This window comes from Nipponia nippon, unplaced genomic scaffold (assembly GCF_047370975.1).
Source record: "Nipponia nippon isolate SJK-2023a ecotype South Korea unplaced genomic scaffold, ASM4737097v1 scaffold_5, whole genome shotgun sequence".
NCBI classification, from domain to species: Eukaryota; Metazoa; Chordata; class Aves; order Pelecaniformes; family Threskiornithidae; genus Nipponia; species Nipponia nippon.
Window position 1 is genome coordinate 47,792,672 of NW_028262369.1, and position 25,792 is coordinate 47,818,463.

Consider the following 25,792-nt stretch of genomic DNA (forward strand, 5'->3'; position numbering starts at 1 on the left):
GTGTTCCAGAACAAATTCCTTTTAATATAAGCTTAAAAAAAAAAAATCTTTTAATCATAGCAAATGTTCTGGTTTTATCTGACAGTGACACTTTGATGAGGCCAAAAAGGCTTCCCACCCAGAATTTTGTTAAGCGGAAAATTTGGACCCTATTTCCATCTCCTTTCAGAGCAGTAAAACACATGCCAGAGCCCGGAGCCGCCACCGATGTGGGATGTGGGGCCTGAGCAGGGACCGGTCCCCGCCTCCCCCTGCATGGCTCTGCCCCACCAGGACACAGCCCCTTGCTCACCCAAAGCTTGGGTGCTGCACAGCACCGTGGTGTTTCTGTTTGCTTGGGTAAGATCTCTTTGATTGCTCCTCTAAAACTCATTATCGTGGAGCGAGGGCCTCCCTATGGTCGTGACATCTCTGGCACGAGTTCCTCCTGGCCTCAGCCAGGCACACCAGTGTAGGTGTAACCCCAGAGAGAGACGGACTGCTGAGGCAAATTATGGCAAAGATGGGGACCAGCTTGGCTCCGAGGGGCCCTGTAGCCAAAGCCCTGACTCGGTGGCTCCCTACAGCCACTCAGGGGGGGAGGATGAGCTGCAGCCAGCAGCTGCAATGGAGTCACTCCTAACACTGCTGAGCAGTGCTTGGAGTGGAAGGGGTAACTGCAGCCATCCCAGATGTTTCCATCCTGGCTTCCAGATGGGCTGTGACAGCCCATCCTCATCAGGGTCACCTGGGGCATGGCTCATCGCCCAGGTCCACATGGCCAGGCTGGAGCCAGCACAAGGGGAAAGCCCTCAAACACACACAGGGTGGCTATGGGGGCCTCAGCGCCAACTCTTTTGCAGTGGCAGGACTTACTCACACCAACAGGGGTCTTTGCCACCCCGCACCAGTGCCTGTGCAATTACACCTGCTCTGGCACAGGCACGCAGAGGGTGTGCGGCTCCGTTCTGCCTCCACCTCCCACTCCACCCCAGCCAGAGCATCCCCTGAGCATCCTGCTCGGGCTGTAGACTCAGGGTTCACCCTGAAAATCTGCCACATGCTTGTCCTGACCTCAGCTGCCTGGGTGACTTTGAAAATGCGCATTCAAGTGCTGTGTTTAGCACCCACAGCTCGGAGCTGGGAATAGGAGACCTTGCTCCTAACCTGGCTGTCCAGACTCGAAGGGCACTGATGGCCTTAATTGCCCTGACCAGCCTCACCTGCCCCCTCAGCCCAGGGCTACATTTAAGCTCAGCCCTGGGCTCCTTTTCCTCTTCTGAGCTGTGTCAGAGGAGTGCCCGGCTCTGGATGGACTTTGGACCTGCATTGCAATCCTGTCTCCTGCTGTTCCAGGATTATGCAGCAAATAATGTCTGCGTTTCAGCGTGTGAGTGCAGTGACTGAAAGCTGGAAGTCCACTAGAAACCGTGCCTCCCTGGAGAACTTGGGTTAGCTTTTTACTAGTTTGTAATGGAAATTGAATGAAAAAAGCACACCCTAAAATTTCAGAGGATGAGATACTTGAATGACCTTTCCCTGGGTTTGTGCTGATTATCCCCAGATGCACCCAAGCAGGTGTGCCAGACCTGCCGGGCTGGGGGGCTGCCCCTTCCTGCTGCCCGGCACCGATGTGGCCACCAGCCCCTGTGTGCCTCGCAGAGCAGGGAAGGAAACAATGGCAGCTGCAGAGGATGGAGGTACTTTAGTCCTTCACAGGCTGCTATCATTTTGCCCTTTTCACACAAGAGTTGGGCAGGGGCTCTGTTACCAGCATGGAGGTGCCTCACCCCAATTTGGGGATAGCCCAGAGCCCAACTGCCCCATCTCCCAGCAGCTGGGATGCAGCAGGGGGGCTCTCCGAGAGACTGCAGCCTTGCAAGCTCAGCAGGGCTGTTGGGCTGTGCCGGTTGCCGCAGAGCCAGAGAGTGTGTCAGGGCTATTTGTTTGCTAGCAGGGATGTCACCAGGGTACCCCGAGTGCCAGGTCGGTGGCTGCTTTGAAAGGCTCTCTTGAAGGCGAGGTGCTGTTTGCAGGGTGCTTTGCCAGCCGGCTGGGCACCTCCTGGCACGGAGGGGAGAAGGTGGCAGTGAGGGGTGGGCGAGAAGTGCCAGCGGTTCACACAGCTGCCGGGCTGAGAAGGGCAGCGAGGCCATGGGACCACATGGGAAATCCCCACAGCCTTGCGCTCGGCTGCTGAGACATTGGGAACACAGTTATTTTTTCTCGTTAATCTTCAGTAATAAAGTCAGCATCGGAAATCCCGGGGGAGCTTAGATCTGTGGGATCAGGCGGTTTGCGTGAATGCTGTCCAGCAGACACCGAGCACCCTTACATGCTCTCCTTCCGGCTGCAGCCGGGGCCGCATGCCCCTGGAAAGCAGACAGCCTCTCCAGGCACGCCGGGGGCATGGCTCCAGCTCTGCAGACCTCCCGCTGCTTGGAGGAGCCTGGAGCTTTGCCCTGTGAGACCCCATGAAGGAACTGGGTCTGTCCCTTAAAGACTTTTACCTACTTTACCTTTTTCAGTCCTGGGTGGGCAAATCCCCTAGTCCTGTGGCAATGCCATAGTTTGGTGATGGATGCTCTGTAATCTCTTCCACAGCCCCAGGGTGGGGGTTTAATGAATGCACAGAGCAAGCTGGGGAAATTGAGGTCCAAATGAGTGATGAAGCTTCATGAGAGAGGGTCATAAGGAAGCTCTACCGTGTGCTGGGATTGCAGTTGTGCATTTTAGCAGAGACTTATCTGAAACACTGAAAAAGAAACTATATACCATTGAGCAGAAACAAGGGTCACACAGAAATAGTTTGTATTATTTTCTGCAGACCTTTGTCCAGTAAGAAATGTTTGGTTTGTGCATTTCAAGGCTTTAGACTGCTAAGAAAATATTTCCAATAAGAAACTACCCAGACCTTCCTTTTCTTCCCACGACAGCTTAATTTCTTTAAGAGCCCTTCTGGGAGAGCCTTTTTGGAGATCCAAGTGCACCCCGAGGACCAGATTGTCTTGTGTACACAATGGCTGGTTTCCTCCAAGAGCGCTCTAGGTTTCTGCCTTGCAACTGCCCCCTCAAAAGCCACGTGGAATCTCCCATTACACCAGATTTATCCTGGGCTCTGTTATTTCAGGACTTTATTATCCAGTCTAACAACTTGCCTTTTATAGAAGGCAGCCTCTCTGCTTTGCAGTTTCCTGGTTCCCACTGGAACTTTTTAAAAATTAGCATCATAGTTAACAACGTTGGCTTTTTGGTAGACGGATCACTGTAATTCTCACCCAGGCGAGTATTTGGCAGTTCATCTGAGCACTCCTTCCAGCAGATTTTTAACCATGTGTTCTAAAAATGGGGTTAAAGATATCTCCCCCCCCCCCAGTGCCTTGGGACAGTCATGCAAATGCATGTCCCCTAAGAAATGAACCTAGTATGAGCTCCTTCACAGCAAAGGCCAATGTAAGTAACTCATCAAGCTTTTCCGTGATGGCTCTTTCCTTCTTGTAGAGCCTGATCACGTCCTGTCCCCGGGGCTCTCTGGGGAGCTTTCTGCTTCTCACATAGTCATGATTCATTTTTATGCCTTTAGGACACTTTTCTCAAATCTTCTGTGGCCAGCCTTTCACCTGTAACTTTCCAGAGCTTGTGTTCTTTTTTTACTCTCTCATCTGTATGCAATTTTCACTTCCTTTAAGGTCTTGCCACTTCAGGTGTTCATTTCCACTCCCCTGTATAAGGACATCACCTTTTTTTTAAGGTGAGCCTGCCTCTCATTTCCCTTTTGACATCAAATATGACTTTTAAAGTTACCACTTTTGCTCTAACCAGGACAGTCTGGTCAGTAATTATGGCTCCATGGCCCCTCATTTGTTACCTTTGAACTAAGTCCTGTGCACACTTCAGGAGTCACTCGGGTAACACACGGTGTGGGCTTACACCATCCCACTGCCTCCACCAAGCCTTTGAGGTCCAGCCCGATAATTAAAACGCTTGTGTAGAAGGAAGGAGACAGGGGATCCTGGCTCCCTCCGCTTGCTGCATCCAAGTCACTGACACAGGAGCCATGGGTGAGGTCGAAGAGGAGAAAACCCTGGAAAGCAGTGTCACCCGGAGCACAGGGACTCTGGCCAGCTGGGAATTCGAGAGTCACGTCTGTCCTGCATCCCAGCTGCAGAGCCGCCAAGTTCCTCGACCCCAAGCACAAGGCCTGAGAATGGCCAGGGCCACGGCTGGGACACAGTGCTGCTCCTCACGCCTGCTCTGCACCTGGGGCAGGGACCTGCTCCCTTCCAGCACCCGGGCAGCACAGGGCAGGGGCAAGCCCACCCCGAGACATGCACAAGGCTGGCCTCACCTCTTGCACAGGCAGAGCACCCTTGGGAACAGAGCTAAGCTCTGGTTCACTTGTGTCCATAAGGAAAGCCCAGAGGAGCCTGTGGTGACAGGCATTTTCAAGTCAACGCAATTATTTGCGTAGCGTTCATGCTACTGTAGGTACTACAGTGACAGCCTGGATCTGAGCAGCAGCATCCCTGTAGCGGCCCCTCTGCACCCAGAGCAGATCGGCGAGGACAAGGCATGCGCTGCGTGTTTGCAGAGACCTACTGCAGGCAGAGCCAGCGCCCCAGGCACATCAGCAACTGCTGCTGAGCTTCCAGGAGCTCCACTATCAAAGCGGCACTGGTGCCACCGTGTGCTCTGCAGGGCGCAGCATGTTCTCTGCTCTCCTGTGTCCGTCTACAGCACGGCCACTTGCCCGTGTGCGTCCCTTGAAGTGACACCAAAAGACACAATCTGTGAACAGATGTGGTTGGGTTGGCAATGTGCAGGAGACAAACAGGATTTCGACACAAAGTTGGCACAAACAGACCAGTCATAGGATTTTATTTAAGGCCTGAATTCAAGAAATCACCTGGATTACACCATTTTTACCTGGATTCGCATGCTGGATCCAGGCAGCAGAGCACATTGTTTCTCCTCACCCACCAGCCAGCACCTGCATTTTTGATCACTTGACAGAATCAGCCACGATGCAAAGTATACCTCTGTCTCCACATTAGCCATGGAAGCAGCCCACTCCTTTCCCACATGTGCATTCATCCTCGGCGCAGAAGAGCATCTGAATGGTGAATCAAGCTCTTTCCTGCCCATCCCTTTTGCTCTACGTGCCCTGCTGTGGCACTGCCTTTCCCAGCTCGTGAATGGCCCCATTCTCCAGCACCTCCACCTTCCCCTCGCCTGGCTGCAGCACACTGGCCACCATAGCCCTGGCCACTGTTTCCACAGGCACTGAGTAAGCGGTGGGGAAGACCTGAGCCACAACACGCAGAAACTGCTGGGCCATCCACTCCGCGGGGCGGGACTCCTGGCGCTTGCACAGCAGCACCCTGCAGAGCGAGGAGGTAAGGTGGGTCAGGCTGAAACCATCCCCTGGGGAAAAACTAGAGACTGGGTTCTCCAGCTGCACCGGGCCCAGCCCAGCTTGCTAAACCCACATGGGGGCCACGGGGCTTTGGCAGGGTCCTGAAATGTGACTGAGCTGAGCCCTGGGACACTAAACTCTTTTCCCCGCAGTACTGCCAAAAGCAGGATGCCAGTTCTCCCAGGCAGCAAGAGCATAGTACAGATGAAAGGATACAGGTGAGTGTCCCCCCTGCATAAGGTCAAGGTCTGTGTGGAGACAAGCTTTGACCTATGTCCCCCAACCTCTGCTCTCAACCCAAGCCTCTTCTCCTTGCATGGCATGTGACACTAGCATTGGGACAGGCCATGGAAAACTGCTGTGCTTGATCCCTGCAGTACTGGGAAGCAATGTGCTCATCCAGGAGCTGCATTTGCAGCTGATGGCTTTTTCCACTTCCCTTCCCAGCCCTCCCCTTATGCATCCTTTCTCTCTTTCTCCATCTCCCAATCCACGGCCCTGGCACCCCTCCACCTGAGTCCTGTGTCCTCCCTCCTCCACCGCTACTCACGCTGGCCGGAGAATGGTACAGCGATCAAAACCAACAGCCTGGACCAGGTTCTCCACTTCCCCCTGTCAGAGCAGTCGGGCAGGATGAAAGGAGAAAAGGATGACTGAAAGCACCATTCCTGCCACCCCATGAACTGGCAGGAGAGAGTCGCTGAGCTGTGGGCAGGACGGCACTAATGCCAGTGCAAAGCTGGTACGGGCCAGGCACCGCCTGGGCAGCAAGCAGCTCTCCAGGGAAAGGCAGCACGGGGCGAGCATCCAGCGTGGACACACTGACCACTGGTCAGCAGCGCACCCTTGCAACCATCACGCTAACTGCAAGCGGACGCTCCTGAGACAGCATCTGGACACAGTGTCCAGCCTGGGGATCCCGGCACAAGGCACTGGCAGATGGCAGTGAGTCCGACAGATGTTGGGGGCTGCAGCACACAACGTATGGGGAAAAACACTTTTGCGATGGGTATGGTCCCACCTGGGGAGCCTGTGGGCTCTTCACCCCAGATAGTTCACATCTCACCTGGAGACAGCCCTGAGCCTCCCCATATAGCTGTGAAGCCACCCCAGTTTGGGATTGGGGAGCCTGGGTCGGGCTGGGGACCCCAGCAGGTCTGAAGAGGGACATGGATGCCGCATGCGGGTGCTGTGCTGCTTTGGACGAACCCAGCCCCCTTCCCTCACCCCCTTGTCCCCCAGCAGCAGCAGGAGCCATTTGCATCTCTTGCCACCTCAGTGCCCGCTTCCCTCCCGAGCGCCCCAGGAGGAGCCCCCAGCTGCCCCCTCACCTTCACGCGGAGGTAGAGGAAGCGGCTGTGCTGGTTTGCCCCCCGGGAGGACTGCAGGACAAAGTGTTGGCAGCCCCCTGCCCGCGCCAGCTCTGCTGCCTGCGCCACGTAGTCCCGGTCCACACGGACGAAGCCATCCTGCGGGCGAAGGGCAGAGGGGCTCAGCACGGCGGGGGAGAGGGCAGGCGGCACCCTGCCCCCCGGGGGCCCCACTCACCGCGCCGGCCTTGGCCCTGGTGGTGCCCAGGCAGCAGAAGCCAACGTCGTGTCCCTGGAAGGCGGCGGCGTGCTCGCTCAGCCGCTCGAAGTCCACCACCGCCTGCTCCTGCGGGGAGGCCGAGGGTCAGCGCGCCCGCCCCGGCCGCCCCCGCCGCCCCGCCGCCCCCGGCCCCGCGGCCCCGCGCACCACGGCCGCCCCGCTCTCCTCGCCCAGGCTCAGCCGGCGCCGCCCGACCAGCGTCACCCTGGCGAAGAGCCGGCGGGCCAGCAGCTCCCGCAGCAGCGCCCGGCCCGTCTCCCCCGAGGCGCCCAGCAGGAAGCAGGCCCTGCCCCTGCCGCCGCCGCCGCCGCCGCCGCCGCCCGCCGCCGCCATGCCGAGGGCGCAGCGGCCCGGCGGGAGGCGGCGCGGTGGTGGGGCGGCCCCGGGCGGGGAGCGGCTGCGCTGCCGCCGCCCTGGCTTCCGCCGGCCCGGCGTTTACCGCACGGGAGCCGCTGTCTCGTCTGGGCTCTTCCCGGCGGCGCTGGCGGCGGCGCCGAGGCGAGGGGCACCAGCGGCGGTGCGGCACGCTGTGGTTGCCCATGAGACAAGGCCTTTTTCGGGGGCTGGGGAGGGTGCCCGGGAGGCTGCAGGGTCCCTGTCCCCCCGAGCAGGGAGGGGGCCGCCCCAGGGGACCCCCCCTCGCCTCGCTGCTGCTCCCAGCGCGCAGGGAGAGACGTCTGCTGGTGTCCCCCCTCCTGTCCCTCCGCCTGCTGTCATTGCGGGGGGCAGAGCCACGGCAGAAAGCGTCCCCGGGGGGATCTGTGCCCTCCCTGCTCGGGCGGAGGGGATGTGACCCGGGAGGGATGCTCAGAGGAGCCTGTCACCTGCCGGGCGGCTCCTCTGCAAAACCCGCGGGGCTCAGTGCGCCCGCGGTGCCCCGTAGCTGTGTCCCCTGGGCAGGAGGTGAGTCGCCCCCCCGGGCACCAGCTCTGGACCAGGCCGCAGCCGTGGGGCTTGCACCCCAGCAGTGACGGCAGCCCTGCTCACCGGGAGCAGCCTCGCGGTGACGCCGGTGTGAAGCAGCCGGTGGTGCCTGAGGAGCGAGGGGATGGAGCCCACTTCCCGGGTGACCCTCGCCGGGCAGGTCTTGGGGCGTGTGGGCAAGCACAGACACCCTGCTCCAGATCCCTGCCTGGATGTTGTCCTTCTGATGGGGACGATGGCAATCAATCATCACCGGGGGGGGGGCAAGTCCCACCAGGAGCCAACCCGGGGCACGGCTCTGGAGCGGGCACATGGGCACCAGGGGCTCTGTGCAGCCGCTCCCACGGGTAGCGTCAAGGGGCCCCACAGCACCCCGATCCCGTTTGTCTTGATTCCTGGGGAGGGAAGTGCAGAGGCCTGAATGGCTGCTTTCGGGATCAGCCAGGCGATTTTCCAGCCTGGCGTGTCTGCTTGGCCGAGGGCTGAGGATGAATCCCTGGTGCACGTGCCACATGCGAGGCAGGACGCGCGTCATGACCGTCACCGGGTTAATGGCCGGCATCCCGCTCCGCCTGCCAGTGTGCCGCCGGCACCCACGGCCACACGCCCCATCCAGCGGGCTGTACTCCGCAGACGCAGGCAAACCCAGGTGGGAGCAGGAGGGGGAGGCTGGGATGCGCCGGGGCTCGGGGTAGTGGGACAAGTGCTTGGGAGTGGGAGGGGAACCATACAGTGTGACAGTGCAGAGTATTGGCAGCAGCGTGTATGGGGCACGTGGTAAGCTCTAGGATTTCACGGGATGGTGGGATAGCTCTGGGGAGGGATGGGGTCGGGATGCATGGGGGCCACTGCTCATGGTCTGCTTCTCCTCCACGGCAGGGCTTGGTGGGGCCAGCCAGGCACCGGGGCGCCGCTCTCCTGGCGGCATGGAGGCGCGGTGCCAGCGCAGCGTGGCATTTGACTGCATGCCCCAGCCGGCAGCCTGCTGCCCTGACTGGATGGCGGGGCTCCCCGATGCCCTGCCTCTCTCCCGCCTCTCCATCCCTGGCACCCACGACTCCCTCAGCCTGTTTGGCAGCCGGCGCCTGCGGTGCCAGAGCTGGGGCCTGGAGGCCCAGCTGGCAGCCGGCATCCGCTTCCTGGATGTGCGCTGCAAGCTGGCGCGGGGTGAGCTCCACGTCTACCACCTCTGCACCTTCCAGCGGGCCAGCCTGCGGGGGGTCCTGCGCCGCACCCTGCGCTTCCTCCGCGCCCACCCTGGCGAGGCGGTGCTCATGCGCATCAAGGAGGAGCTGCCCATCTTCCACCGGCCTGGCTTCGCCGGCCGGCTGCACCGCTGCTTGCTGGAGGAGGGACAGGGCCGCGTGTGGTGCCGGGAGGAGGTGCCAACGCTGGGCCAGGCACGGGGGAAGATCGTGGTGCTGGAGGCGCTGGCGCGAGAGGTGCTGGGCATCCCCTACGAGCAGCTGAGCATCAGCGACGCCTGGAACGTGCTCTCACTGGAGCGCAAGTGGGCCCGGGCGCGGCGGCACCTGGAGAGGGCGGCCGGCGGGGACCCCGCCACCATGCACCTCACCTTCTGCTCTGGCAATGGGCTCTTCACCTGCCCCGAGGAGGTGGCCCGCTTTGTGAACCCCCGCTGCTACCAGCACCTGTGGCGCCGGAGGGGGCAGCCCGTGCGCTGGGGGGTGGTCATCATGGACTTCCCAGGGGCAGGGCTCCTGCGGCTCATCGTGGAGAGCAACACCCCGTGGGCCAGTGGACACATCACAGCGGCCCCTGGCACCCCCACAGTACCCTCGCGGCACCCCCGCGGCAGAGGGGACGGGCGTCGCAGATGGCACAGCTCCGCTCGCTTCCCGCGCCGGTGTCCATCGGGACGGATGCTGCTGCCAGCCCCACGCCCCTGCCGAAGGACGTCAGCGCCCGTAGAGAAAAAGCGGGTTTCTGGCTCTTGCTGCGTGCCTGGAAGCCTTCCCGTGACGATGGTGTGACATCGCCAGCGGTGGCAGAGGAGGGTTGGCAGCTGTGGTCGGAACCAGGCAGCCCGAGGAGCTGCCCCCTGCACGCCGCTCTCCCCTGAGGAGCCAGGTATGGTCCCAGCACAGGGCTAGGCCAGCCGAGCCCCCGGCAGAGCAGCAGGGACAGGTGGAGGGAGAAGGTCCTGCCTTGCCTATTCTCGGGCCAGTGAGTCCACCCGAAATGCCTCTCTGCAAAACAGTCCTTTTCCTGTCAAGGGTAAATAAAAATAAAAAGAAGCTAGGAAAGCACTCACTGCGTTGCCTTGCCATTTCCTAGCAGAAACAACCTCTTGCTTTTGCTGCTCAGCTGTGAAAGAGCCTGCGCCCCTCTGCCCATGGCCAAAGCACAGTTAAATTGGTGTTTGTAACCATCTTGCTCTTAAAGCAGAGCCGCAAGAGGTCAGAGGAGGAGGAATTCATTTTAAAGGTGACAACAAATGGTTAGGGACATCCTTCCCCTCATTATTTTAGCTTTTGTTTTTTTTCTTGCAGGGGCTTGCCCCAAAAGTCAGGACTGTTAGAGAGAGGCAGCCTCAGCAGGTGCCACCGACCTCGTGCATGGAGAGCTGGATGGCCACAGCAGCGGCATCTCAGATGGGGCTACCCCGTCCCTGGGATCACACACCAGGGGAGCGCTGCACAGGGCAAAGCCTGGTGCTTTGCAACAGTGCGGGCAGCATGGACAGGGCAGTTTGTAGATGCACAAAAGCAAAGTGCTTGAGACATAAAAAAGACCTTAAAACACATGTTGTGCCAGCGCCTGCCCTACCTGCAGAAAACAAATCAGCAATTTAAATAGACTGTCAAGTTGCAGGACACAGTAGCTCCTTGGAGCAGAAAGATAACCAATATCCCAGAGGAGAAAGCATCAAACTGCTGGCTGCGCTGAAGCAGGGAGGTGAGAAGAGGAAAGCTCAGCCCTGGCCTGCCAAAAGGTGAAGAACATCCTCAAGGATGCTTCTGTCTCAGGGGAAAACGCAGCTGGGCTCAGTGCCTGCCGGAGGGGGTGCCACAGGATTTCCTGGCCGGAGGAGAGGACATTGTTTGCTCCGCAGGGGCTGGCCCTGGCTGGAGATAGAGCTCTCGGTGCTGAGTATGTTCATCCGCTGGCCCTGCGGTGGCTCTGCTCGGGGAGCAGGGGAGGACAGAGCCCATGCTGCCAAGAGCCGGACGGGAGGGGAGGGGAGCAGGCAATAATAGTGCACAGGGGGTGACAGGGGTGACAAACAGGAATCTGTCTCTGGGCTTGCTTTGTTAGACAGGAGAAGATTGAAATCTCTGCATTAAACCAGATGCGACAAAAGCACTGGTGACGTCTGGGGTGCTAGCGGCCTGCTCCAGTGGCTGCCAATGCCTCCACTGCCTTGGTTGCCCCCGCGCCAAGCCAGCATGACAGTTCTAGGTATCGCTCTCATGCCAGTAGGACGGGTGCCATTGAGGCAGGGCCAGGCAGGTCGGTGGCCCATCCCGGTCTTCCCGGGACACACAGTGCTGTGGGGAGCTGGGCAGGGTGCAGGCAGAGCAGTCGCAGTTCCTAGGAGCAGCTCTGCATGCTGGGTGGTTCTGCTCTTTCTTAAGGCAAGGGCTGCCTGCGTGGCTGTGGGGCTGCCCCTGGATGCGGCACATCCCCGGAGCTGCACCCCAGCACCCCGTACCCACCTTGTGCCCCGGCTCACTGGCAGGGCAGAGGCACTGCCTGGGATTCCCCAGCTGGGCAGAGCCACTTGTTTACTCCCTACCACAAAAGCAGTGAGATAACTTCAGCATTATCTACGCCCCCGGCATCCTGTTTGGCAAACCCTTATCTGTGCCATGCATGTGTTGCTGCTGCCAGGCGCCAGGGAGCCAGCAGGCAGCGCGGGCAGGGGTACGTGGCTGGCAGCGGTGCCCAGTGAAAAGGCTCTCCCATCACCCATGTGGCAGGGGAAAGGTGCAAGGCAGAAAGCTGTCCTACAGCTGAGATCAAGGAAACGTCTCTGAGAGGGACCAGGTGGGGTGGGCAGGAGTGATTTGCCCAACACTACCCCTGCATCCCACAGCCGGGGCTGCCCCAGTGCTGCGAAGTCCCTGTGCGTGGGGGTGCAGGGTGCCATGGCCCCTGGGCTGTCTTGCCACTCCAAGCCAGTGTGGCACTCAGATAAGGCCTCTTCCTGTGCCCAAACACTTTCAAATTGTGAGAAAGATTTTATTGGGCGCTGGGTTCCTCCAGGGCCATCGGAGGAGGGTCCAGGTGCTCAGGCTGCAGGCCAGGCATCGCGCTGGGAGACGTGCCCAAAGGCACCCTGCAGCTCAGCGACACCCTTTGGGTCAAACATCCCCTGGGGACCTGCAGTGGGGGGTAGCTGTCCCCTGCCTGCATTCAGGAGGTGCCTCTAAAGCCTCAGGGAGAGCCACCTCAGTCCCCAGGGTGGAGCAGGGGAATGGCAGCAATGGGGCTGCACCCCGGTGGGGTGTGGGTCCTCACCAGCACCATGCCACGCTCCTGCAGGGGTGCCACTGGGTCCCTCCTCGCTCTGGTGGGCTGCTGAGCCCTCCCCGGCGGTGGGGGTGAGGGGGGCTCCCCAGGAAGGTGCACGCTGTATCACTGGCGGCAGCTGAGCTGGGCGGGCTGTGTCAGGGTGACTCGGTTCCTCTGTGGTTTGCAGGGGGACATTGCACAAGGAGGGGAACAGGCTGTGCCACCGTAGGGCGGGAGCCTCTGCTGAAAACAACACGAGTGTGCCTTTGCACGGGGGGGGGGTGTGGCGTGGTGGTGATGGGGCTGCTCCTTGCACCCCTTGCCCCCAGGGTCTTATTCCCCACCAGGTCCTGGGCACTCCCTGGGGACACATTGTGGGGTGCAGCCTGGACTTGGCTCTGGGGCTCTGCAGAGGCTAAGCCCTGGGGCATCCACCCACCTCTCCCAGTGCCCACCTCCCCATACAGCACGTACAGCCCCTGGCACTTTGGGTCCCATCCACACCTGGGCACTCCCAGCGCTGTCGGGATACTCGTGCAGGCATCACAGCCTGCCCTACACATGACACCCTGCCCACAGCACGGTCAAGCACACCAAGAGGGAGCAGAGCATCAGCCTAGGCGGGCAGTGACGGCTACAGCGGCCAAGCTGCTTCCCCCCGGCAAGCCCTGTGGTCACAGCCTGTGGGTGGGTTGCCCAACCGCGCCGGCTGCACAGCACCCTCAGCAGTGGTTTGCAGGTGGCAGTGGGGCACCTGTGCCCCTTCCCCACAGATACAGCCTGCGGCAGGGCTCTCACAGGAGAGAGAGCATCACCTCCATCTGTGGCTCAGGACCAGGGCACAGCAAAGGAAGCACATTTCCATTCCTGATCCTTGCAGAGTCCAGAGGGATAGTGAGGAGGTGACACAGGAAAGCATCTTTGTACCTGCTCCCTCGAGCCCATGCCAAGCAAAGCCCTGGCTTGCAGCTTGCACTGTGCCCTCGGAGAGGCGGCCGGGGGGACAGGATGCACCATCCTGCCATCTGGGAAATCCCTGCGCTGCTCAGCCCGTAAGGCAGGGATGGGCCCTTCCTTCATAAGTGGGGCAGCAGGAGCCCAGTGGCGAGCCTGTGCCCTGCAGCATCCTGAATCCTTCCCAGGGAGCCAGCCTTGGAAACCACCCGAGATGTGAAAGGGCTCCTGGGCAATTAGCCAGCTCCCAGCAGAGCTGCAGAGCTGATTTGGCTCTTCTCTTCCTCCTACTACGTGTACCTTTGTCCACTACCTGCAAAGCAACCCTCAGTACCCATCCTGCCGTGCAGGACCCTCTCTCTGAGCCCAGGTACCTGCAGGCACAGGGTACCTGCCCCCACAAATAGCTTTGAACTTGGCCATGTTCTGCCCCTTGCAGCAGGAGCCTCTGGGTCTCAGCCACCTTGCTTCTGTTTTTAAAACAATAGCAGAAGCTATTTGTAGTTACAAAAATAAAGGTGGGAGTATTTTTTTTCTACTGCTCTGCCCTACCGTGTCGGGTTTCAGCAGAAGTGAAACTGGCAGGGGCAGAGCCTGCTCCCCCCAGGGCCATGCACCCACAAGCATCCCTCTGGCTCCCAGTGGGTCTCCCACCACATCGGAGAGGCAGCTCCCACCCTGCCCAGGTGACCCTCAGCATTTGGAGATGCTCTCCTGTGCCAGCAGCTGCCCCTCAGCCTCTCTGACCGCCTGGCTGCTTCTTCTCTTGCCGTAATTGCACACCCTCTGCACATGAGCTGCTAGAAAGCGAGCGCTCCTGAATTACTGGACATACAGGCTCATCCTCAGCAATTCTATAAAAACAGACGATTGCAGTAAAACATTTTGCAAGGAAGATATCCAGAGACAGGAACCGAGTTTCATTTACATTTGCCAAGTATAAAGTCATTGTAGTGGGTTACGGCTTTTGTGGGATGGGTTCCTCCTTTTGTCTAGCATGAGTCCCACTGGAGCAGCACCAACTTCTCTGGAACTGGAAAATGCATGTGACCTGCATGGCTCTCGTTTTGGCTTTAGCTGGAAGTGAGCAGAGTAATTTCTTCAGGAAGTGTTCCAAGGCAATTTTACTTAGCAGCAGAACAGGGTAAGGAAAGATTTATGATGATTCAAGAATGATCCAAGGGGAGGTGGACACAATGAGGCATGTTCCTGAAGCATCAGTGGAAGTTCATAAAGGATATTAACAACTCAGGGGAAGTTCCTCTGGCATGTTCTTGGACCTTTCTCATAAAGACTTAAAGGCAAAGACAGGAAAATACATTGTGTAAGTAACTGTTTATAAATGGTATATGAAGATTCGCAGCCAGAGCAAAAAGCCTGTGAGTGAGGAGAGCATCCAGCGCAGGAGCCAGGAGGCTGCAAGCCACGCTCCCGCTCAGCCCACGTGGGAGCTCATCCCTCATCCCTCCTCTGTCCTCTGACTGCCAGTGTGGGCACTGCGACATGGACATGGTGGGTCGGAGAGGTCTCGGTGCCCTGGGCTGGACCCTTCTGCACCTCCTGGGGGACTCAGGCAGGTCCGGCTCATTGCGGGTTGGCTCCCATGGCAGCGTGGGGATGCAGCCAGCTCCTGTGCCGTGGGGCAGGTGACGAGTTGAGTCCCGCCAGAGCCACTGCGAGGGCTGACCCTGCTGTTCCCCTCCAGCCCTGGGCTGGGAGCAGGGTCTCTGGGGGTGGGAGAGCCCTGTGGCAGGGGAGGCGGAGGCGTGGGGCAGGATGCGGGCTGGCAGCAGGACTGGGGTGGGAGGGGAAGAGGCCAAGGGCAGGGAGCGATGCTCTGCACGCTCGGAGGAAGTGTGAGCACCGCTGCCCGCCGAGGGCCAGACACGCCTGGTGCTGCCGGTGGCTGGGCAAGGTGCATCTGTGGCGCCGACATGGTAGGTCCTGCTCCTTTCCTTGGGGACGGCTCGGATTCTGCCCGGAAAAGAGGGTTAGGGAAGGGCAGGGCTGCAGGCAGGCGCTGCCAGGAACCAGTGCCGCTACTGGGGACCCATGGGATGGACCCAGGCTGCCCCTGAGAGACCCTGCCCCGGGCAGCGAGGCCATGCCAGGCACACAGGGCACTGGCGCTGCAGAGGCAGCTGCCAGCCCTGGGTGGGGGGAGAGGGGCGGGGGGCACAGGGCATGCCCTGGACTTAGAGGCTCCCCAGGAGTGAACTGCACTGCTGGCAGAGCCTCCCCCGCTGCCCAGCTGTGCTGCGGGCACAGCCCCCGCAAAGTGACTGGCTGGAGGGGCCCTTTCTGCAGCAGAGCTGTACCTGGCCGGCGGCACTGCGCGTGCCTGTGTGCGAGCTAGCACAAGCAATGTGCCCTTGTGGCTACCAGGACCGCCTGGTAGCAGTGAGGGTGCACAGCGGGGTGCATGACCCACTGTGGGATGTGCATGCTCACACCTCCCTCCCTGGCACGCAGGGCACTGCTGCAGGACTGCGGTCTGCTGGGAGGACGTGGGCTCTGGGCTCTCGTGGCATCTGCTACCTGGGCATCGCTGTCATCGCATGGGGTAAGCCTCCTGCCACCCACTCGGTAAGCCCAGCGTGACCCTGCTGCCGAGAAGCCTGCAGGTCCGGGAAACTGGAAAAGGGCAGCAATGTTATTTTGGGGGCTCATTAGTCACATCCCCCATGGCTGCCAGCCCCAGGGCTGGATCCTTCTGGGCTGGGAGCTCCCTCCAGCCAGGCCCATCGCGGGACAGTGCTCCCCCAGGGAGGGCCAGGCCACACGCGGGGTCCCCACAGGGTGTCTGGTTTCCCAAATGCAGCATGGCAGCTGGTGCATTATACCCTGGACTGGAGAAATGCAGCAGCAGCAGCTTTACCCACTGCCTACGCCCATGCCTATGCTGCGGAGCTGGGCGCAAATGTACCCACAGGACTCACAGGTGCAAGGGTTGGGAGCACAGCTGGGGCAGCACCACACAGAACTAAAGCTGCTAATTGACATCAGGAGAAGAAATCAGAGTAGAAACTAACTTGGTTTTGCTGCCTGTAGGATATTTCCTTCACATGTTGGCACTGCACAGAGCAAAACCTGCTGGTGCCTCTCTGTCCCTAGAGATCCTCCATGAGCTGGGTTATTTTCCAAAGGACCTTTTGTGATTGACCTAAGGAACAGAGGCAAATGCAGAAGTGTCAGGAGGAGGCTAAGATTTAGCTCTGAGGGGAAAACAAAAATGCAAAGGCACCCTGAGAGCAGAGGGTGCTGAGCGCCGCCCTCGGGGAAGGCGTTGGGGGCTGCCAGGGGAGCTGAGGGGTCGAAATGCAGGCAAACAGCACCCACCTGGGGGTTCAGCTCCAGGTGGAGCAGGGAGAGGTAACATAAGGCTGAGGGGAAGGAGTGGGCATGAGCTGTGTTGTAGAGAGGGTGTTACTGGTGGAAAGAGGCAGGAGAAGGATGGGCACGTAGTGGATAGGCTCCCTTGGTCCTTCTTGGTTTGGGAATGGGGTGTGCGAGGGTAGCAGGGTGGTTGCCCTGAGCTGTGCTGGGGAGGTAGCAAGGGCCAGGAGGTGGGTGGCAGGAACTGAGGACAGGGCAGGCTCCCAGGAGGTGCCCTGAGCTTCTGTCCTGCAGCCCCAAACTCCCAAGGGGTGAAAAGGAGGGCTGTTGTTGAAGACCATGTTTTCCTCAGGTTCAGCTTTGTTGAACAAAGTGGATAGTTTGCTCTTTCACAGGGAAAAACAGACAAATTATGTGAATTTTGCTTAGAAAAGTGCATAATTATTGACAAAACTAGAGCCCTAATTAGACTTGTGAAGCCCTAGATTTGCGTCTAATCTGTGATGCCCAGACCTTTGCCTGCATGACCACAGTGTGATATGCTCTCCTGAAGACACAGGGTACCCCAGGCCGGTTGTTCGGAGCAAACTTTGATTCCCATCTCACTTTCTGCACAGATGGAGATATGACCCCCATATGACTTTCTGCAGTTGTGGAGATACCTGCTTCTGGGGAGGAGGGGGGAAGCTTTTTTTGGTGGCTAAAACCCTTTGATTGCATCAAGTTGTGGTGCGAAATGCTGTAAATAAGAGCAGGGTTTCAGCAAAGTGCCCTTAAATCTGGGTGTGGGTTCCAGTTAATCTCTAGCTTTGCCCTGCCTGGTGGGCATGACCAGGATGTGAACTTGACTTTTGCAAGACATTGTTTTGCAATACTGAATTTTACAAGACTCTTCAGACCATCTCTGGCTCAGATGAGCGGCTTGGGATCCAAATGCTTTTGGGGGTGAGGGCATGCTTGCTGCTCTGCCTTGCTCCAAGCTGACTCTCATGTAGAAGTGTAAAGCAAGAAAACCGAAGTGGTACACTTCTGCACTTGAGGAAGGAACTGTGTTTAAGAAACCACCTCGATGTTGGGTTTTCCCCTTTGGGAAACCTTTGTGGGCAGGGGAGTGGGACTGTGGGGCTGGGCTTTCACCCCTTTTGCTCAAGGAGGGGTTGACATCGCTGCTTGGGGCTCTTCTGCCAGCTGGGCTCTGCCTGCCCCATCCCATGCTGCCCTCTGTCTGAGCCTTCACCCCATCTCCCCCACCTTCCTCATCCCTGTGCCGCCCCACTCCGTCCCGCCTCAGCTCCTTCTGCCATGCCTGATCCACCCAGGTCTCCGTGTACCCTTAGAGCTCCATTCTCACCCACACTTGTCCCTTTGTCCTGTCCCCTCACCCGGCTGGTTGCCAGCATCTCTTGGCCCTGATGCCAGCCCTAGCTCACCCTCATGTCCCAAGGGACCCCATCCCTGACCTGGCTCCCATCTTTTCTGCATCAATCCTGGACCTCATCCTCTCTCGCAGGCGCGGTGATGCGGATGGAGGTGGGTGCCTGGACGTACCACTACAGTGACCGAGGGGACTACACATGGGAGCAGGCCAGGAACTACTGCCAGACCTTCTTCACTGACCTGGTGGCGATCCAGAACAAGCAGGAGATCGAGTACCTCAACGAGAGCCTGCCCTTCCATGGGCGCTACTACTGGATTGGCATCCGCAAGCTGGGTGGCACATGGACCTGGGTGGGCACTAGGAAGGCGCTGACGAAGGAGGCGGAGAACTGGGCAGCCGGGGAGCCCAACAACCGCCGCTCCAACCAGGACTGCGTGGAGATCTACATCAAGCGGCCGCAGGAGTCGGGCAAGTGGAATGATGAGTCCTGCAGCCGGAGGAAAAAGGCACTGTGCTACCAGGGTGAGCGGGGGCACTGCAGCGCAGACCTGGATCGGGTGGGCTGGGGACCTCGGCAGGGTGGCCAGTGGCTCCTGATGACCATCCTCTGTGTGCGCAGCCTCCTGCCAGCCCTTCCCGTGCAGCCAGCGCGGCGAGTGCGTGGAGACCATTGGGAGCTACCGCTGCGAGTGCTACCCTGGCTTCTACGGCCCTGAGTGCGAGGACGGTGAGCCATCCATCCCCACCCCTCCCTCCCTACTGGAGAGCCTGAGCCCTGGTGGCAAAGCGGGCAAGTTTGTTATGCTCCTAATGGTCTGGTGGCACTGTGTCTCTCCCAGTTGTGCAGTGCGCCAAGCTTGAGCCCAACGGAGTACACATGAATTGCAGCCATCCCTTCGGAGACTTCAGCTACAACTCCACCTGCACATTCGAGTGCCAGGTGGGGTTCGAGCGGCGAGGAGCAGGCATGCTGAGGTGCCTGCCTTCCCAGCAGTGGTCAGCAGAGACCCCCACCTGCACAGGTAGAGCCTGCCAGGAGCTGGGGGTCTCAGGGATGTGGCACTGATGCTTTGGGGGGCCAGCCCTGTGCGCCCAACATTGCTCAGGCAAGCAATGGGCTGGGCTTGCTGTGCCCCTGCCCTTTGGGGAAGCAGCTCCTGGTGCTGCATGCAGGGAGCGATTTCCCGATGAGGCTGCAATGGGCAGAGTGGCTGTGAGCTCTGGATAAGCCCCCTGCTCTCCCCAGCCGTTCCCGTACTCTTGCTCCCTGTCCTGAATCACATCCAGGCACCAGCACCCTGCACACACCATGTGCGGGGGCAGGATGGTGTCTTGGCATCTCCGTCACCTCAGTGGCACCATCTACTCCTCCCTAAGCCCACCCTGATCCACCTTGGGAAGGTGCTCGGCATCTCAGGGGTCCTCAGAGAAGAGTGAAGGGGGGCTGCTGTCCCACAGCTGGGGGAAGGGTGTGTACTGGCAGGGCTGGGCTGCCACAAGCAGGGTGAGGACCGGTGAGATGAGGTTAGATATAAGCTGGGAGGGACAGAGTGGGGCAGGAAGCCGCAAAGGAGAGAAAGCTGTGGTATGTTACACTGCAGGGGCAGGGAAAGTCTTCCTGTCAGCAGCTTTAAGGTTTGCAGCCAGGCGCCCCAGAGAGGTGCTGAGCTTTTCTGGGGAGATGCGAGAGCCCTGCTCCACCATCCCTGTGCTGCTGCGTGGTGGATCTGCAGCCTTGCACAAGGATGGGACGAGTTGAAGACTGGAGCAGACATGGGACACAACTGAGGACCCTCTGTATCAGGAGACCCAGCAGGAGGTGTCAGGGGCTGGGCAGGGTCTCTGTAGATATATTTAAAAAAAAAAAGCCTGCCTTAAAGTTAGTGCTGCCAATGACACCTGTGCTGGGTGGGCCTGTGGTCCAATATGGGATTTGTTTTAGGCAGCTGAGACCAGCAAAGCTTTCTGCATTTAAGAGGAACGGGCACGGAGATGTGATGTGACTGTCCTGTGGCCAGTGTCCCCAGCGGGGTAGGGTCAGGAGCTGGCTCCCAATTTTGTGGAAGTTTTGATGATCTTAAAGGTCTTTTCCAACCTAAACGATTCTATGACTCTATTTGATGAAGTCCCCTCAGGCAAGCTGGGCTGAGCCTGTCCGCTCCAGGCTTTTCAAGTTCCCAAAGGCTTGCTTTCCCAGCTTGTTGTTTTTTTCTGCTGGCTGTACGTGTGATGATTTTTCTTTTTTATGAAGAATCAGATGAGTCAGTCGGTCACCCTTCCTGATAACGAAGCTGTGTTAGCAAGCATTGCCAGCTGGGTTTACTGCAAAAATGAGCAGAGGGTCCTGCTGCCGCAAGGCTGACGGTGCTGCGGGCACCGCGAGGGACGAGGCTGCCTGCCCTGCCCTCACGCGCCCTGCCCTCTGTCTGCCTGCAGCCATCGCGTGCCCCCAGCTGGCTGCCCCCGAAAGGGGCCGGGTCGATTGCTCCCACCCCAATGGCACGTTGGCCTTCGACTCCACATGTGCCGTCTCCTGCCAGGAGGGGTTTGAGCCGACTGGGGTGCAGAGGCTGCGGTGCACGGCCGACAGGGTCTGGACGGGCCCCCCCCTGCGCTGCAAAGGTAGAGCCCGAGCTGCATGCTGGGGGGTGCCTCAGCGCTGGGTTTTTGGGGCCCTGATAGACAGCTCCAGGGATTCTGTGGGAAACCAGGCTTGCCTGTAAAATAGCTATGAAAGGAAAAGTCTACCGAGGAAAGTGTTTGGTGTCAGTCTGAAAGCAGAAGGTGCAGGGAATGGGGTCTGTCTCACCCAGGCTGGGTGCCAGTGGAGTTAGATGTCCTCCTGGCACTAACCTGCAGTGGTCCTGCAGTCAGCAGAGCCGCTCGCACCAGCAAATGTCGGGTGCTGTCCCAGCACACAGCAAAGCATGCCCCAGAGACAGCCTGGGGAGGCTGGCATGCAACCCCTATAGCTATTGCAGTCAGCCCCTCCTGGTCCCCTGCAGCCTCACAGCCATCTGGGCGTCCTTCCCCCTGCTGCTGGGACAAGGATGGAGGCAGGCCTCTGCTCCACCCCAGGGAGGGAGGCAAGTAGGACTGTAGCAGCCATGGTCCTTCATCCCGGGGCTGCGACCTAGTACCCTAGGGGATACACCCTAGTGCAGGGGATAAACAGGGCTCTGGCAGAGCAGCAACTGCCCCCCCAGGAAATCATTCGTATGGCAGAAAAGTCATTGTACCAACTATGTTACTACTGTTTTTGAAGAGGTGAGACTTGTCTGGGTGAGAAAGGTAAATCAAAGACATATCACCATAGATTTGGTTTTATTTGATTGGGCTTCAGCCCTAACCCCTAGATTTAACCTCATCTATCCTGTCTCTGAGACCTGCTCTCCCATTGCAGCTATCACCTGCCCAGTGCTCAGCGCTCCGGACCGGGGAGAGCTGAACTGCTCCCACCTCCATGGGGACTTTGCCTTTGGCTCCATGTGTGCCTTCTCCTGCCAGACAGGGTTCGCACTGATGGGGTCGGAGAGCCGTGAGTGCACGGCCACGGGGACCTGGACGGGGGATGCCCCGCACTGTGAAGGTAGAGCTGCTGCTAGAGCTCAGGGTGCCATTGGCCTTGGGGTGACACTAGGATGTTCCCCAGCCTCTTGGTCCCAGCAGTTTAGTCTCCCAGTCCCCAGGCTCCTCCTTGAAGTGTGCCTCTTTGCCCTGCAGCCATCGCCTGCCCGGTGCTCAGTGCGCCAGACCAAGGAGAGCTGAACTGCTCCCACCTCCATGGGGACTTTGCCTTCGGCTCCACGTGTGCCTTCTCCTGCCAGACAGGGTTTGCACTGATGGGGTCAGAGAGACGCGAGTGCATGGCCACAGGGACCTGGACTGGGGACTCCCCACGCTGTGAAGGTAGAGTTGCTGCTCAAGGTGTCACAGGCCTTGGGTTAACCCTAGGATGATCTTGGATGTCATGGTCCTCTCATTCCGACAGTTTAGCCTTGTAGTCCCCAGGCTCCCACTTGAAATGTCTCTCTGTCCCTGCAGCCATCGCCTGCCCGGTGCTCAGTGCGCCAGACCAAGGACAGCTGAACTGCTCCCACCTCCACAGGGACTTTGCCTTTGGCTCCACGTGTGCCTTCTCCTGCCAGACGGGGTTTGTGCTGGTGGGGCTGGAAAGCCGCGAGTGCACGGCCACAGGGACATGGACTGGGGACTCCCCACGCTGTGAAGGTAGAGCTGCTGCTAGAGCTCAGGGTGTCACTGGCCTTGGGGTGACACTAGGATTTTCCCCAGGGTGTTGGACCCAACAGTTTAGCCTTGTAGTCCCCAGGCTCCTGCTTGAAGTATATCTCTCTCCCTGCAGCCATCGCCTGCCCGGTGCTCAGCGCTCCAGACCAAGGACAGCTGAACTGCTCCCACCTCCACAGGGACTTTGCCTTTGGCTCCACGTGTGCCTTCTCCTGCCAGACAGGGTTCGCACTGACCGGGCCAGAGAGCCGCGAGTGCACAGGCACAGGGACCTGGACTGGGGACACCCCACGCTGTGAAGGTAGAGCTGCTGCTAGAGCTCAGGGTGTCACTGATCTTGGGGAACATGCCTGTGCCTCCCCAGCCTCTTGGTCCCAGCAGTTTAGTGTCCCAGTCCCCAGGCTCCTCCTTGAAGTGTGCCTCTTTGCCCTGCAGCCATCGCCTGCCCGGTGCTCAGTGCGCCAGACCGAGGAGAGCTGAACTGCTCCCACCTCCATGGGAATTTTGCCTTTGGCTCCACGTGTGCCTTCTCCTGCCAGATGGGGTTTGCACTGATGGGGCCAGAGAGACGCGAGTGCACGGCCACAGGGACCTGGACTGGGGACACTCCACGCTGTGAAGGTAGAGTTGCTGCTTAAGGTGTCACAGGCCTTGGGTTAACCCTAGGATGATCTTGGATGTCATGGTCCTCTCATTCCGACAGTTTAGCCTTGTAGTCCCCAGGCTCCCACTTGAAATGTCTCTCTGTCCCTGCAGCCATCGCCTGCCCGGTGCTCAGTGCGCCAGACCAAGGACAGCTGAACTGCTCCCACCTCCACAGGGACTTTACCTTCGGCTCCACGTGTGCCTTCTCCTGCCAGACAGGGTTTGCACTGATGGGGTCAGAGAGACGCGAGTGCATGGCCACAGGGACCTGGACTGGGGACTCCCCACGCTGTGAAGGTAGAGTTGCTGCTCAAGGTGTCACAGGCCTTGGGTTAACCCTAGGATGATCTTGGATGTCATGGTCCTCTCATTCCGACAGTTTAGCCTTATAGTCCCCAGGCTCCCACTTGAAATGTCTCTCTGTCCCTGCAGCCATCGCCTGCCCGGTGCTCAGTGCGCCAGACCAAGGACAGCTGAACTGCTCCCACCTCCACGGGGACTTTGCCTTTGGCTCCACGTGTGCCTTCTCCTGCCAGACGGGGTTTGTGCTGATGGGGTCAGAGAGCCGCGAGTGCACGGCCACGGGGACCTGGACGGGGGATGCCCCGCACTGTGAAGGTAGAGCTGCTGCTAGAGCTCAGGGTGTCACTGATCTTGGGGAACATGCTTGCGTCTCCCCAGCCTCTTGTTCCCAGCAGTGCAGTCTCCCAGGCTTCTTTTTGAAGTGTGCCTCTTTACCCTTGTAGCCATCAAATGCTCAGCACTGGCCACCCCCAGGATGGGCCAGGCTGCCTGCTCCCACCTCCATGGGGACTTTGCCTTTGGCTCTACGTGTGCCTTTTCCTGCCAGACGGGGTTTGTGCTGATGGGGCCGGAAAGCCGCAAGTGCATGGCCACGGGGACCTGGACTGGGGACACCCCGCGATGCAAAGGTAGATCTTGTGATCACACGTGTGTCTGGAAATGCTCTGTTGTAGCAGACTGCTTTCCCCAGCATCCCCTTCCCCTTAGCACCCCTGATCCATGGCAGCTCATCCCCTGGCTCCCCAGCCCATGTGTCCCCATCCCACCACTATTGGTCCTGTCCTATTGATGCTACCACTGTGCTTTATCTCCAGCCATCAGCTGCTCGGTGCTGGACCCCCCCAGCAGAGGCCAGCTGAACTGCTCTCACATGCACGGGAACTTCACATACAACTCCACATGCACCTTTTCCTGCGAGGACGGGTTTGTTCGGATGGGAGCAGAGGTGCTCCGATGTGCGGCCACAGGGAACTGGACCAGGCATCCCCCTGTGTGTGCAGGTACGGTGGGACCCCCCACTCCCCTAGGGTGGGGCGGGGGGGGGGTAGCTTTCTGCAGCACATCTTGAACATGGCGGGGGGTACCCCAGCAGCTTGGGTGCCGTGAGGTCCTTCTGACAACTTTCTAACCTGGGTCTCCGGATCTGTTTCAGAGGACGGTGCCCCCTTCTTGAAGCAAGTCCTGGCTTACAGCAGCGGCACGGCTCTGGCGGTAGCCGGCATCGTGCTCTCAGGGACGCTCATTGCCCTCCTTGCCAAGCGGCTCAGCGACAGAGGTACAGAACGCCTCCCGCAGCCCACCGTCGCTTTGGCCAGGGGCTCTCAGGCAAGGTGGTTACAGAGTCCCAGGGGAGGGATGGGATGATCAGAAGAGTTTAACAGTGTGTCTGCCTCAATCCACATGTCTTATTTGCTGTGACTTGCTTGGATCCTTGGCAGTTTGTCCAGCTGAAAGTGTCAGCAGCCAGGTTTGGGGGGCAGAGCCAGAAAAATACCTTCGTTATGAAGGGGAAGAAGGCAAATGCTTCAGCCCCTCCTCCCCGCTCCATCCCATGCTTGTCAAACTCGGTTCAATTTCAGACGCTGCTGCTGCAGCTTCTCACGTCCTTCACTAAACAGATCTGGTTATTTCTTTTCTATCATCTGTTCCATCCCCATGGACATTTTGGCACTGTTATCAGAGGAGAAGAAGAAGCTCCTGAACCCCACCAGGTGAGAGCCGTGCTCTGCAGGAGGGTGGCTCTGCCCCGTGCCCGTCACAGCCCTGTGGTCGCCCCGCTGTCACCCAGACCTGCCTGTGCGAGGCTGCTTTTCTGTGCAGCAGGAGCATCCTCAGGGCTGACGGGGCTGTGCTCACCCACGCCTGTCACACTCCCGCCAAGCTGACACCCTTGTGTCTGTTTTCCAGTGACCTAGGATCACCCGGCATCTTCACCAACGCAGCGTACGACGCCAACCTGTAAGGTGAGCGCCGGCGAGATGCTTGTGGCGCCCTGCGCTCTCGCAGCATGCGGGAAACGTTCCCCCCTGCTTCTGCTGGGAGTCACACGTGGAAAATTCACCTGGGCAGCCATCCTCCGGGCTGGGGTGCTGCCAGGTGGGGACACCCCTTGGGAGGGGAAGGGGGGACCGGCTGCTTTCTGTGCTGCTCCGAAGGGGCTAACGCCAGCTCCGGCTCTCCTGTGCTTCCAGCCTGGCCGTGACCAAAATCCACCACGTCCCCCAGCGCTGCAGACCCGGCGAGAGCTGCCGCCGGGGCCCAGAGGGACCCCCGCCTCCGGCCGCCGTCCGGGCGGAGACCGCGCCCACGCTGCGTGCACACCCCCACCCCGGGGAGCGGGGCTGCCTTCCTGCACCGCCCACGCATGAGGACCTCCGACGAGCAGCCTGGGGCCGTGGGGCCGCCTCCGCCGCCGGCCCCTTCCCCTCCCGGAGCTGCCTCCCCCCCTCGGGCCTTCCCCCGCGGCTCCCCCCACTCGTGCTTCCGGCGACGGGCTTGTGTCAGCAGGGCCTGAATAAACGCCTGTCTCTAACGAGCCG

General features: G+C 59.5%; 3 protein-coding genes across 7 annotated transcripts; 2 read left to right on the forward strand and 1 right to left on the reverse strand.

Moving 5' to 3' along the window:
• Positions 1–4,828: 4,828 nt before the first annotated feature.
• HTATIP2 (HIV-1 Tat interactive protein 2) lies at positions 4,829–7,324 on the reverse strand. Its single transcript, XM_087732639.1, has 5 exons — positions 7,133–7,324; positions 6,944–7,051; positions 6,727–6,864; positions 5,946–6,007; positions 4,829–5,360 (listed from the first exon to the last, which is right to left on the reverse strand). The coding sequence occupies exons 1-5, from the start codon at positions 7,316–7,318 to the stop codon at positions 5,135–5,137; spliced, it is 720 nt and encodes a 239-aa protein (XP_087588765.1). The 5' UTR covers positions 7,319–7,324; the 3' UTR covers positions 4,829–5,134.
• An 858-nt stretch (positions 7,325–8,182) lies between these two features.
• LOC148052180 (uncharacterized) lies at positions 8,183–9,940 on the forward strand. The gene is made up of 2 exons (XM_087734397.1): positions 8,183–8,558; positions 8,789–9,940. The coding sequence occupies exon 2, from the start codon at positions 8,836–8,838 to the stop codon at positions 9,901–9,903; it is 1,068 nt and encodes a 355-aa protein (XP_087590523.1). The 5' UTR covers positions 8,183–8,558; positions 8,789–8,835; the 3' UTR covers positions 9,904–9,940.
• A 5,218-nt stretch (positions 9,941–15,158) lies between these two features.
• On the forward strand, positions 15,159–25,785 carry LOC104010461 (P-selectin). Of its 5 annotated transcripts, XM_087730430.1 has the most exons (18): positions 15,159–15,279; positions 15,815–15,905; positions 18,189–18,578; positions 18,676–18,783; positions 18,896–19,078; positions 21,460–21,645; positions 21,780–21,965; positions 22,101–22,286; positions 22,420–22,605; positions 22,740–22,925; positions 23,061–23,246; positions 23,382–23,567; positions 23,696–23,881; positions 24,068–24,253; positions 24,406–24,528; positions 24,934–24,964; positions 25,161–25,216; positions 25,445–25,785. In XM_087730430.1, the coding sequence occupies exons 1-17, from the start codon at positions 15,175–15,177 to the stop codon at positions 25,213–25,215; spliced, it is 2,760 nt and encodes a 919-aa protein (XP_087586556.1). In that variant the 5' UTR covers positions 15,159–15,174; the 3' UTR covers position 25,216; positions 25,445–25,785. The 5 variants fall into 5 exon arrangements, with proteins under 5 accessions (XP_087586556.1, XP_087586557.1, XP_087586558.1 ...); XM_087730431.1 differs by lacking the exon at positions 22,420–22,605; XM_087730432.1 differs by lacking the exon at positions 21,460–21,645.
• Positions 25,786–25,792: the final 7 nt, after the last annotated feature.

What these genes read in the sequence shown, in the direction of transcription:
- LOC148052180 (XM_087734397.1), top strand. Translation starts at nt 8,836, where the DNA reads ATGGAGGCGCGGTGCCAGCGCAGCGTGGCATTTGACTGCATGCCCCAG.
- LOC104010461 (XM_087730430.1), top strand. Translation starts at nt 15,175, where the DNA reads ATGCTCTGCACGCTCGGAGGAAGTGTGAGCACCGCTGCCCGCCGAGGG. An exon ending in GGATGCCCCGCACTGTGAAG is followed by an intron (nt 23,568 to 23,695) that starts GTAGAGCTGCTG and finishes TTACCCTTGTAG; the next exon opens with CCATCAAATGCTCAGCACTG. An exon ending in GGACACCCCGCGATGCAAAG is followed by an intron (nt 23,882 to 24,067) that starts GTAGATCTTGTG and finishes CTTTATCTCCAG; the next exon opens with CCATCAGCTGCTCGGTGCTG.
- HTATIP2 (XM_087732639.1), bottom strand. Translation starts at nt 7,318, where the DNA reads ATGGCGGCGGCGGGCGGCGGCGGCGGCGGCGGCGGCGGCAGGGGCAGG. An exon ending in AGGAGAGCGGGGCGGCCGTG is followed by an intron (nt 7,052 to 7,132) that starts GTGCGCGGGGCC and finishes GCCTCCCCGCAG; the next exon opens with GAGCAGGCGGTGGTGGACTT. An exon ending in TCCTCTACCTCCGCGTGAAG is followed by an intron (nt 6,008 to 6,726) that starts GTGAGGGGGCAG and finishes CTGCTCTGACAG; the next exon opens with GGGGAAGTGGAGAACCTGGT.